Raw genomic sequence first — 13601 nt, 5'->3', positions numbered from 1 at the left:
CGCATCTCAGCTGTTCCTGCTGTCTTGTTTACTGGTGCTTTTCTGTTATGGTACTTTAGGCACCCTCTGGCCGCGTATGAGCATCCTTCTGGTTGTGTATGGGCATCCTTTCAATGCTCTCACACATGTCTGGCTGGCGAGGGTCTCCGCAGTACCACTGTGGTACATGCAGGGGCGGTACGCGTTCTCTTCACCATACCACTTACCAGTCTTTTGGCCCCGTAGGTTCAGTTCTACTTCTTGCGAGGTGCTGAATTCCCTATTCACGCCAGTTTCTTTACTGGGGTTTGTTTTTGTTCCATATCAGCCCTTGCTGGGCAGGGGTCAGTATCCTGCTGCATTCGTATCTTTACAGAAGCAGGTTCAACAGTGTTTTACACTGTTTGAGTGGTTTAGCTGGGGCTAGCTCTGTTTTATTTTCGACACATTGGATCCTGTAGATCCTTCATGCCCATTTACTCGTCTTCTTTCGAAGTTCGTCATTTTTTGCTCAGGCACCAGCGTTCTGGCTTGGTGTTTTCCTTCTCTCCTCCCCTCTAGATATAGGGGTTTTGTGTTATTCTGGATAGGCTGTGGTGCCCTGGCCTCTCCTTGATTCCCGCTCTCTTCAGAGCAAAGGGGTCTGGTGGTTGACTGCGCTGTCACTTCTGTCCCCACTGTGTTTCGCCCTTCGGTTGGTGACACTCTTTTGGTCATGTTATTGACTGCTAGGTTTTCTCTGGACTTTAGTGGGGTTCAGTCGCAGTCCCGCCTCCTCTAGGGGTATGGCTTTGGTATCTATTTAAAGTTAAGGAATCTGCGGCTAGACGTCTCTATCAGATGAACAAGTTACTTACCTTCAGTAACGATGTATCTGGTAGAGACATAGTCTAGCCGCAGATTCCCTAACGCCTGCCAGTGCCTCCCCTGCACTCTAGCGGTTGCAGTCTCTGACAATGCTGCATTCAGTAGGTCCCTTTTTCGGATCTGACGTCTCCTTTTGGGTGACGCCTTATGGTAGGTCGACTTTACTCCTGGTTTCCGGACTGGTTGTCCTTTACTGTCATATATTGTGTTTGCAGCCTTTCTGCTGGCTGCTGGGATGGTTCACTGAGGAGCTATGACTCAATGGTAAGTCTTGTGCCTTTGGTGGCACAGGTTCACACAGGCCAAGGGTTTCAATCCTACCTATGCTCTGTATCTTTATCTGCCTCCGCGGAAGGTTTTGGACTTCAACAATTGTGGGGGTCCCTCCCAGGGTGGTGCTCTGTTCTTTTCCCTCCCTCAGTTTACAATATACAGTGCCTGGCATTGTCTTTCTATGGTTATGTTTTTCACCATACCTTCTTTTTTCTTTTTCTGCCCACAGTTCCCATCGTTTCACAGTTTTTAGTGGTGGCTTCGCGTTCTGATGTAGAAAAGTCTCCTGACAAAAACTGATGGTATGCCGGGGCTCAGATCTAAATATTGCCACCGCCTGCAGGGAGCAGCATTAGAACCTGGTCCCTGCAGACGGGAGCAATGCTAGCTCCTGCTGAATGGGGGAACCCTGCTGGAGACGCTGATGCCTTGAGGCTCCCCCCCACAGCCCCCAACAAGACTATGCCCTGGGCACACACCATTTACTGAGCCAGGCCCTTGGGGATAGGGTCTGAAGTTGGATAGGGCACGACCCCCCCTCTCAAAAAAAGCACACCGGATCCAAGGCCAAAATTGGCCTGTGAAAGTGGGCCACATATCCTCCTTCCCCCAAAGAAGAAGGCTGGGACCCGATAAAGGGGTCCCCAGGGCCGAAATCAGCCTGGGGAGGGGGGGTGCTTCCCTCACACTTATAACAAATCCGGGTCCCAGACTATGGGATCCCGGGACAGAAATTAGCCCTGGTAGTGGGGCTGTGTACCCCCCTGTACAATGCACCTGCCCTATGGGATAGTTTCCCCATGACTGAAATCTGGCCGGTGAGTCGGGCTGCATGCCTCCCTCCCCCATCAAATGTGCTGGGCCTTGGGGGATGGGGTCCCTGGGACTGACCTCTGCCCGGAGAGGGGGGCTGTGTGCCCCCTCCCTATTAAAATTATACCAGACCCGTGGAGATGGTGTCCAGGGGCCAAAATTGGCCCAGGAGTGGGCAGCCTGTGCCCCCTCCCCTTTACTTAACAGAGTGGCCCTATGGGATGGGGTCCCTGGGGACTACCAAGGCCAAATGGTCCCCCTCCATTTTATTGACATAAGTGGCCCAGGGGTAAAGGGCCTCTGGGGCTGAGAAGGAGAGCTGTAAGGTAATTAAGTTTTATTTTAAGTTAAATAAAAATTTGAAATTCACTGAAAAACCAAAGGTTAAAGTAACATTATGGATAGGTGTAATAAAAGAATCTGTTTCATTTGTAATAAAACACATTAGAAATTAACTGAAAAAACTAAAGGTTAAAGTAATGTTACTATAGGTGAATATGTCAGTGATAATATTAACTTTTTAAACTGAAAGAAAACACAGAAATTCAACAGTTATAGTTAGCAGCGCTAACTATAATTTGTGACCCCACATATGACGTCACTCGTGACATGTTCTATGACATAATTTATGACATCACCGATGATATCTCAAATGACATCATAGATGATATTATCCAATGAGTGTGCTTGTTTGTTTTTCAGTTTACATAGTGGCGGGTAAATACCAAATTACTTTTCTACCTAATTTGGTACAGCATGGGTACAGCTTAATGGGTTTAAGTGTTTTCAAAACACATCTGCTTCTAATGCACTACAGGTGTGTAGAGCTATTGACGATGTTATCAGTCTTTGTATTCAAGAGTAATTATGTGTGTAGGTGACAGTTGGCAACTTGTGTTCATTACATTTCACACAAGTATTTTGGTGCTTCAGAAAAAGTTTTCAACAGCAGTAATATTCTACATAGTAGATATTAACCTTTGTAAGCAGCCTTGATTTATTAGATACAATCATGACAGTATGACAATTCCAACATAACTAAGAAGACTGTGTGCACCAGCTAACCTATATACATGTGATTGTTTTGCTTGAGAAGATGGGTTATCTGTAAAGTTTGTTTCCACTACAGTATAAAGGGTACCGGTAGTAGGATGTTTAGCACCCTCAAATATTGCTTTTTTTTTTTAAATAGTGTCTTTTTTGATAACTGTTGCATAGAGTGTACACTGTTCTTGGGTGTTTGGTACATATATTAATTATTAATAGTAGTTCATTGGTTTTGGAACAAACATTCACTATTTTACGTGAACATAGCCTTCTCTGAACAGTTGGCCTTCTCTGAACAGTTGTATACAGATTGAATACCGTACTCAGTGAGGGTTTCCTATATATCTGTGGCTGACTGTTAATGTGAACTATGCTAGTTGTAAAGTGTATGGTATAGGGTCAATGTTGCATATAATGCATGCTTCTACACCTAAGAAAGTTTTGTCTGTGATGACAGTAATGATGGATGATATTCTCCTGAGCTATTTTGTACTTACACTCTGGCCTCTAATGTGAGGTCATAAGCAGTGCATAGTAGGGAGGCAGGTTATAGTTAGCGCTGCTAACTATAACTGGTGAATTTCTGTGTTATTTAGTTCAAAACATTAGTGTTATCACTGACATATTCACCTAACTATAACATTACTTAAACCTTTAGTTTTTTCGTGAATTTCCAAGGTTTTTTAAAAACAAAAACAAAAAAACTTCCTAAATATAATGTCACTTTAACGTTTTTTCAGTGAAAACAGTATATATATATATTATATATCGCCCACGTTACACGACAACATAACCACCTCAACATCATATCCTACGCCGACGACACTCAGCTGATCATATCCCTCACCGAAGACCCCCACAAAACCAAAGCCAACCTCCACAGAGGTATGAAGGCCGTCGCTGACTGGATGAAGGACAGCAGACTGAAGCTGAACTCAGGCCAGACGGAGGTCCTCATCCTCGTAACCACCCCATCAGCCTGGGACAACACCTGGTGGCCCACATCACTAGGCACAGCCCCGAAACCCACCGACCACGCACGCAACCTGGGGTTCATCCTCGACTCCGCCCTCTCCATGACCAAGCAAGTCAACGCCGTCTCCGCGTCCTGCTGCAACACCCTCTGAATGCTCCGCAGGATCTTCAAATGGATCCCTTCCAACACGAGAAAAACCGTCACCCAGGCCCTCATCACCAGCAGACTCGACTACGGGAACGCACTCTACTCAGGAACAACAACCAAGCTCCTGAGACGACTACAACGAATCCAGAACGCCTCGGCACGACTGATCCTCGACGACCCCCGACACAGTCACATCACACCCCACCTGAGAGGCCTACACTGGCTCCCCGTCAACCAGAGGATCACCTTCAAACTCCTTATCCACGCACACAAAGCACTGCACAACACCGGACCAACATACCTCAATGACAGACTCAGCTTCCACACCCCCACCCCTAGCCTCCGCTCTGCCAACCTCGCCCTCGCCACAGTCCCTCGCATCTGGAAAACCACCACCGGCAGCAGATCCTTCTCCTACCTCGCCGCCAAGACCTGGAACGCTCTCCCTACCAGCCTAAGCCAGACCCAGGACCTGCTGGCCTTCAGAAGACTTCTCAAGACCTGACTCTTCGATCAGTAGCAGCCCCCCCAGCGATTTGAGACCCTCTCGGGTATGTAGCGCGCTTTAGAAATGCATTGATTGATTGATTGATATATATGTATATATATATATATATTCATTGAAAAAAACATTTGTCACTTAGACAGTCAATCTCATTGCTACTAAATCCTCCATTCAGACACTTATACATGCACTCAGTTTTCAAGGCAGATTGATATATATATATAGATATATATATATATATATATATATATATATATATATGTGACCAAGGGTCCACAGGCCCGAAATGCATCGTGCTGTTGTTGCCTCACCTGCACAATAAAATTTAACCCAAAGCCAGATCATGTGGTCCGTCTCTCCCTTCTTGCTTGGGAGATTGGAAGTGGCCTTTGTGGACTTGCTGTTGTGTTATATATATATATATCACCAGAAGTTTTGTCCCACAAAAAACGGGTCCGCACACCATTCCAGGTAGGTTACCGTCCTTTTTAATCATTACTTCAAACAGGCTGTTCATGCCCCAAATGTCAGCGCCCCTACCACTGCCGACGCGTTTCTGAGACTGCTGTCTCCTTCGTCAAAGGCTCTTACGTGAAAAAAGTGTTACCGCAAACACCACTAAGCCGTTTCTATTACTGCCACCTGGCGCGTCCGCCCTCACTGACATGGTGTGTGCTGGCGGTGCATCATGGTACTTGTGGTGTGTCTTACCCTTCGGTGGGGTTGTGGTCACTTTACAATTGTTCTGTTCGGGGAGCCGCCCTCCAGTGGGCTATTCGACTGAAGATCCTGTTTGCATCCATTTCTTTTTCGACTGGAACGACCGTGGCTAGCCATGAGCAGTTAATTTTGCCTGGTCTCCTTTTTGTCAGGTGGTGCGTGTACCCTACGGCTAGGACTGCCATAATTATCACCAGAAGTTTTGTCACACAAAAAACTGGTCCGCACACCATTCCAGGTAGGTTACTGTCCTTTTTAATCATTACTTCAAACAGGCTGTTCAGTCAAAATGTCAGCACCCCTACCACTGCTGACACGTTTCTGAGACTGCTGTCTCCTTCTTCAAAGGCTCTTACTAAGCCGTTTCTATTACTGCCACCTGGCGCGTCTGCCCTCACTGACATGGTGTGTGCTGGCGGTGCATCATGGTACTTGTGGTGTGTCTTACCCTTCGGTGGGGTTGTGGTCACTTTACAATTGTTCTGTTCGGGGAGCCGCCCTCCAGTGGGCTATTCGACTGAAGATCCTGTTTGCATCCATTTCTTTTTTGACTGGAACGACCGTGGCAAGACATGAGCAGTTCATTTTGCCTGGTCTCCTTCTTGTCAGGTGGTGCGTGTACCCTACGGCTAGGACTGCCGTAAATATCACCAGAAGTTTTGTCCCACAAAAAACGGGTCCGAAGAAGGAGACAGCAGTCTCAGAAACGCGTCGGCAGTGGTAAGGGCGTTGACATTTTGACTGAACAGCCTGTTTGAAGTAATGATTAAAAAGGACAGTAACCTACCTGGAATGGTGTGCGGCCCCGTTTTTTGTGGGACAAAACTTCTGGTGATATTTACCTATGATTTTTTTAGTGAATTTAAAAGATTTTTTTAATGCTAATTCCTAACTATAACATGTCTGAAACCTATGTTTATTTCAGTGAATTTCAAAAGTTTTGTAAATGACAATTTTTAAATGTATTAATTCTTATATTTATTTTTTTGATTCTGATTTACTACATTTTTTTAAACTATTTATTTTTATATATTTTAATTTTTAAATTACATTATAATTAAATTATACATTACATTACAAAATATACTTTCTCAGAATGAATTACTTTAGTTTAAATACTTTGCAAATAGGCAATAGACTTTTAAGTACAGTAGTTACAGTTGTTGTAATGAGCAACACAATTTCAGACACAATACAACATTGCGCTCAATGTAATTTCTAGTTAAATGCAATTAGTTACTTTTTAGATTACTTTTCTAACCACAAGACTAAATCCTGGATTCAGTCCTGGGATATCTCCTGTGAACAGTTGAGTAAAAACGTTTTGGTTACAGTAGTGATTTTTAAGGAATATTATTGTATTTTAAAAGTTGACACTTAGAAACGTTTTCACATAGAATCACCAATGTTATCCTACGGGAGGAAATTCACTTATCAGGTAAGAAGTGTTAACGTTACTTTTTCTAACTCAGTGGTGGTTCCCGGATCCAGCAAGGGTGCATCTCCTGTAAACAGTCAAAAAAATAAATGTGTTTAAGTCATACAGGCAATTTTTAAGGAATATTTTTAGTTTGTGAAAATAGACAGAAACTTTTCTGGTGAAAACCACACAATGGTTTCCTGTGGAAGGAAATACTAGTTAGTGGTAAGTACAGATTAGAATTACTTTTCAGGATCACTACTGGGCTCAAAGAAGCAGCACTGAGGTCACTCCTGATAAAAGGTGAGTAAAACAGAATTCATAGTTCTGCTGATTTTGTAGGAATTTTTGTATGTTTCAAAAATCGACACTTAGAAACTTTTCTGGTGAAAACCACACAATAGATTCCTATGGAAGGAAATACAAGTTACTGGTATGTACGCTTAGAATTACTTTTCAGTGTCAGTGCTGGGCTAAAAGATGCAGCACTGGGTTCTCTCCTGATAATAGGTGACTAAATCGGAATTCGTAGTTCGACTGATTTTAGAGGAATATTTGTACAATGGTGAAGGAAGGGGGCGGGGCCTTTGGTGACATGTGTGCAAACACGCTCTGTGGCACGAATCATGTTGGGAAATTAATTCCTCTTCAATGCTGGGGGCCAACTAGCCCACCAGGTACCTCCAGTATGCGCCAGGGAGCTGCGTTGCAGAGAGTTATTCAGAGACAATTCAGTAATTTTACCGAATCGGTATTTACCGATTCGGTAACTGACATGGATTCCTATGGAACTAATCTCACCACTAGAAACAAGTCTAGACTTGACCATGTCAAATGTCTAACTGACAGGCGCCCTGCCAAGGAGGAAATTGCATTTGTACTAAACATCAGGAAACCTGATCTATATAGTGGTTTGATAGCCCATGTCTGCTGAAAGAATATAATATGATAATGATCAATAAAGGATCCCAACTCTGGGTGTGAAACATTTGATTTAATTCCCACAACATTTCAAGACAACATATTTTTATAGTCACCCTTTGGTGTCTCTGGCCCTTGTTGCAGTTTTGATTTCTGCAAGGGTGAGTCCTCCTGATTCAGTGTGTGTACTTCAGGGCATGGGAGTAATTTGCATTCAGGCCTTACAGTGGGGTTTATATTTGAAAGTAGGTTATGAGCAATCCCTTTAACTACTGGGAGAAATTGTCTGTTCCTCTTGCATAGTGGTTTGAGATCACACTGCCCCTTAGTGTCTCTGAGTCAGTCTTTACCGCAGTGCCAGCAACAACAACACAATGCAGCGTCCTGATGGACCTCAGAGTGAAGAGAGCTTTATAGCACTTGATGGTCCTGCCCCCTAATGCAATGTCAGCACCTTCTGGCACATGGTATCCTGGGGCTTGCAGTCCTTACAGCAGTGGCAGCAACAACAACACACCGTGGCATCCCACGTGACGAGATAGTGAAAAGCGATTTATAGCGCTTGATGGTCCTACCCCTAATGCGATGTCACACCTCCTGGCACGTGGTATCCTGGGGCTTGCAGTCAACAGAGCAGTGGCAGCAACAACAACAGAACACAGTGTCCCAAAGGATATAAAAAGAAAGGAACAGCAAGTCATCAATAAAACAACACTGTATAAGCCGAGAAAATGGCAGCAAAGAATACTAACAGCATTTTACCTAAATGACCAGTCAGTTCCTCATCAATGGTCAGCCCCTGAGGGGCCTTACTAAATAGTTCCTGGATGTATCTGAAATCCAAACGTCTCAAAGAATATGTTGTGTAGCCTACTCTATTTGTGTACTGTATACTGTCAATAGCAAACAATCTTAGAAATGTACTCTTGCCCGCATGAAACTGTGTAAAATGTCTAGCCACATGTTAGTGTTCATCTTCATGATAAGTGGGTCTAAGATGGCCCAAAATATTTTCTTTTTTACTGGCTGAATCATAATACGGGGAACATGGCAAACACAAGGAGACGATGGACGGAGCTCTGAAACTTTTCAGACACTCACCCCCAGTCACAGTGTCAAGACTGATTTGCATATGGCTGGGTCCAAACTGAAGTGGCATGGTGAGCAAAATAATAATGGATTTAGACCCAGAGCGCTGTACTGGGGTGAATGTATGAAACTGCTCTACATTCTGCCCATCAATTGTTCCTTTTAAATGAATAAACCCTGGCAACTGACCAAAGTAAGGTAAGGTGGGGAACCTGACTGGGACTGGTATAAGTCCTGAGGAAGACCAACTTGACCTTCTTTTGGGGGCACAGTAAGACGGTTGAAACATGTTGACATTGGCAGTTTAAGGAGGGGTATTTTTGAGGACCTAGCATTCTCTATAACACACCCATCCTTCACTATTTTAATCCTGGCCTTGGGACCTGTGAATAAGGGGCTCTCATAGGGCACCCATGAGGCAGTTTTAAGCACTCTCTTTGCTGCACTTTTTCTATCACTGTACCTAGTCGCTGGGTATAACATACCCTGTCACTGCTGCGTTTCACTTTTATGTTGTTTGTCTTCCTCCTCCCTATGCTCCATCTGTGCGTGGCTATGCCAGGGTGTTTTGTAAGCAGACCCAATGATGAAGGATGTCACACACATTTGTGTGTGAGTGAGGGCAGTTTTCAAAAACACAATTTGTGCCACTGCATGTGAATCACCTTTTCTTCTCTCTACCCCTCATGGTGTTATCAAAGCTGAAACTTACTTCACCATGTCAAAATATAGTGATCTGGAAAGGAGGATCTTTGAATTAGGCAAATTGAATCTTTATGCATAACACTTTAACAAAGGTCATAGGAATATGCCCAAACAACAGAAATTGTCTCCATCCTACAAGTTACCTACCGTTGTGTGCATCTTATGAGAATAGGGTCTGAGTTGAAAGTGAGTTTTGTACTAAACAAAAACAGCAGGTAATATCTAGATGATAATAAACTCTGCATGTAATGTGAGCATATTTTTATTAAACTTTCAGCTTTATCTGACAGTAAAGGGAATTTCGTTCTGAATGGAAATTTTTTTGTAAGCAAGTCAAAGAGAGAAATTAACGTGAAAGGAGCCACCTTTGAATATAGTGGATCTGACAACATTGTGGAACGAATCAACTGCACTGACCAGCTAGAAGAAGAAATTATGTTACAGGTAACAATTGTTTATAATATAATGGGCTAAGTTTGCTCTAGTTAGTTGCCATCTAAATCCACGGAGTTTTCCTAAGCTTGTTGTAAAATCTAATCTTTTTTATGTGTTCTTATGAAGGTCTTATGTGTAGGAAATCTACACAGCCCTGATGTACGCTATACTTTTAATATCCCTGTCCAAGAAAGAAGTGACCAGTTTCAGTGGGATACAAATGGACCATGGCAGCAATGTAGTAAAATGTGCCAAGGTAAATTTTCATTATTTCAGTTTTTTTTTTAGACATAAAGAAGAATATTGTAACAATTCAAGGAATGGATAGCACTATGTTTTGTACACAAAAGAAGCCTACTTGCATAAAATGGAACGGAGGTACATTGGATAGTATAAAAGGATACTTTGCATGTAATATTTGATAAATAATAAAATAAAACTGTTTTTATGAAACTGTCCTTATGTACAGTATGTGCTTCTAAAACTGCAATATACATAACTAACCAAACTTTATCATTAGAGGTACAAGGCACAATACATATGTACAAAGATATTTATCAATAATTTAGACTAAACCCCTGATCACAAGTGAGGTGCCGGGCACAAGATATTTTCTGGACCCAATAGATAACCCCCATTTTAAGTTCAGACTCAGCAATGGTGCATTAAATATGGATTTCTGTGCCTACAGCATCTGATAATAACAGCTGTAGTAAAGCCCAAAGGCTCTATCAAGGAATCTTGATCCCTGCAAAAACAGTGGTTTAAGCAGGGATCTGAATTTTACAGCAGTGTTATAAACAGCTGTACTTGCAGCCGGATAAAATCTTATAAGATGTTATTGTATCATTGAAGGTTGCTATATTTTAATCAAATGAAAGAGAGGTGTTTCATTTGAAAACTAACAATCGTACACCCCGTGTTTCATCAAAATGTAATGTTTGAGAAATTACACAGGGTAGGAAATCCATCCATTTTGCTTGTGCCCTGGAATAATGTTTTGTCAAGTTTTCCTGTACCTTTTATATTTAAATCATCGTTAAAATTATTGTCCATTAGCATGTGTTTAAGAAGAGTGTGTAGGGTTTGATAATTTGGAAAGATTCCACCATACCCCATATTACCTTGCTACTTTTTTCTTAGGAAACATGATTATATGCATGTATAACGTAATTAACATTTCAGTGTTTCATAACATCCAGACAGATCATCTGTTTAGGTTCCACATTGGTAGACACTCATATATGTTTCTTGCTATCCACCATAATAAATACATGTACAAGTGTTTCCGAGTTAGGCTAATCATTCTATCTACTTCACATTGGCAAACCATGTCACCTCTCAGCTCCCTGATAGTTCCTTGGTAACCCATCGTTCTCTACAAATATAATATGTTTTGCAGGCATCCATGTGACTTTGTATATTTGGAAATCTAGCATATTGCAGTGATCCATCCCCTGAGCCCATCCCTCCAAGGCAGGTGGGTCCTTGTTAAGCCAAGGCTTGGCAATTGCTTGATTTGAGATTATCCAGTTTTGATTTGTGGAGGATCAATTTGGGATCTTTGTCTACTTTCCACCTACTTACTCCCCTCAGTGCCCACCTCTCTTCCTCCTAAAAGGTTCTAATCTTGGGACATCACCATTTGGGTGATGTGGCATCAGAAATGTTGATATTCCTGAAGCATGTAATCTGCCTCATGTAAAATATACCCTTGTACGTATTTGAGTTGGAGCATTCGAAAATGTGTAGTTATAGCCACTTCCTTGGTGCCATCCTGTCTGTTTGATATTTCTCATCAGTGATTGCCTCCACACCTTTCAGCCATGCACGCCTGAGTGTTAAATGTATCTTGGGTGTTAAACAGCAACATTCGGTAGTGCTGATATCTTCCCACTACCCCTGTCTCCCATCAGCAACATTGCTTCCAGTGGGTTACGATCAGGAGTTCTGTATGGTCTTTAATATGGGGGTGCAGGGTGTGTCTTTGCTGCTGGTATTTGAAAAATGTGTGTTTATGCACATCACAATTGGCTTTGAGGTCAGTAAAGGAGCATATGATTGAGTTACCCTATTTGGGTAACTCAAAACTTATCCCACCCACTGAAAACTTCCAGAACATTAGCTTGGTTTAACATACAGCCCATCCATAATTGGGTTACTTTTGTGAGCTGATTGCGCCATCCGACTCTCTGTAGGGCATCCTGACATATTTGAATTACCATTTTAATTGCTGGTATTAGATCCAGAGTTGTCGTAACCCACAGAAGGGGAGTAGCTCCCATCATTCACTTATCTGTCACAAATGTGGAGACCACCTGTGACCTTGAGACCACGATAGAAGGGAACACATCAAGGAGAATGCCTATCAGTTCTGAGATGCCGTTCTAAGACTTTCGGATTTTTCAGGATCCGAACATTTGGATTAAATAAAGGAGCCATATAGAGCCGATTTTAAAACCGCCTGGATTTTGACTTTTGTCTGGAGTGGAAAACAGAATTTTTAAATTGAAATACAAATGGGACTTATGCATTTGAATTGGGAATGATAGAGGTGGAATAAACCTAAATTCCTTAAAGAATATCTGCATTCGTATCCGGGCAGTGATAACCCAAAAAAATTATCTATGAAACATCAATTCTTTGATTCAGCTCATAATTTTAAGCCTTGAAAAAGCCCTGCGGACGAAACATACGTCGGCCGCTGCTGTGTCAACTAACATTGATTTGAAAATAAAGCACACAGATCTGATTGAAGAGTGTGACTGGACTGCTTCCTTTGATTGGAATTTTGGGAAATTGGACCACATTGTGAAGGGACTTGTTTTGACTTTTTGAGCGCTATATACAGAGTTTGGATTATAGACATAATGATTGGGTGGGCTCAGGTGTAGTGTACAAACCACCTGTGACCTGTTAAGCTGTTCATTTGTGGTTATTTGATGTACTGCTCTGTAATAAGCTACAATTTCAGCTGTCCCAACTCCTACATTTTACTGAGATTTACAATATCTGGAAATGCCCCCCTCGACCAAAGAACAGTGTGACTCATTGAGTTGAGGCAGTGGAAAACATGTTCAGAATACCATACTGATAGTTGGTATAAGTTTACTATTGTTAACTTCATCTGGGGTGGGCTTACTAGTAGAGGAGTTGTATCTATTACCTGTCTAACTAATTTATTTTGTACCTGTGGACATCGTTTCCAATTTGTGATGCAGTATTTGCTCCTAACTTTAATTTATTGATTGATCTACCGAATTTACATTTATACATTATAAGCATTTAACTCAGAAACTAATATTGTGAATAAAGATGATGACTTTTCTATATGTTTTGCATGTATGGACACGACCCATGCAGCTGTCTAAAAACTGAGTGCAACTTGGGAGCTGCAGTAAGGTATTTTGCCGCTCATATGGGAGCTTAGCTTATTAGAGAAGTTGACATGGCACCTCCAGTGCATAATGTAAAGTGGGCTCTTTTTCTAATGTTATGTAATCATTTGTCAATGGCTAAACCAGTTGCCATGAGGCAATGTAAAACTAGGGTGTATCTGCATAGTGTTCCAATGTACAAAATGTCAAGTGTATACAATTTCATTATTAAAAGGAGTAACACGGGGTAAAATATAGCATTATTTGCGAAACTGCAGTGGTTAACACAAATCTGTGCCTCTTCAAGAACCTATTACTTTCTTACTT

At 42.1% G+C, this 13601-nt stretch overlaps 1 protein-coding gene across 1 annotated transcript in view; it reads left to right on the top strand.

The window, feature by feature from the left end:
- The window catches only part of ADAMTS20 (ADAM metallopeptidase with thrombospondin type 1 motif 20), a 1033120-nt gene that overhangs the window by 424213 nt on the left and 595306 nt on the right, over positions 1-13601 (top strand). Inside the window, exons 14-15 of the mRNA XM_086919514.1 lie at positions 9740-9906; positions 10024-10153. Of these exons, the coding sequence (XP_086775640.1) occupies positions 9740-9906; positions 10024-10153 (297 nt within the window). The remainder of the gene's footprint in view (positions 1-9739; positions 9907-10023; positions 10154-13601) is intronic.

The sequence above is a fragment of the Lissotriton vulgaris genome, chromosome 1_1, assembly GCF_964263255.1.
Source record: "Lissotriton vulgaris chromosome 1_1, aLisVul1.2, whole genome shotgun sequence".
NCBI lineage: Eukaryota > Metazoa > Chordata > Amphibia > Caudata > Salamandridae > Lissotriton > Lissotriton vulgaris.
Note: the sequence above shows the minus strand (reverse complement) of the source record. Positions and strands in the feature narration are given on the sequence as shown.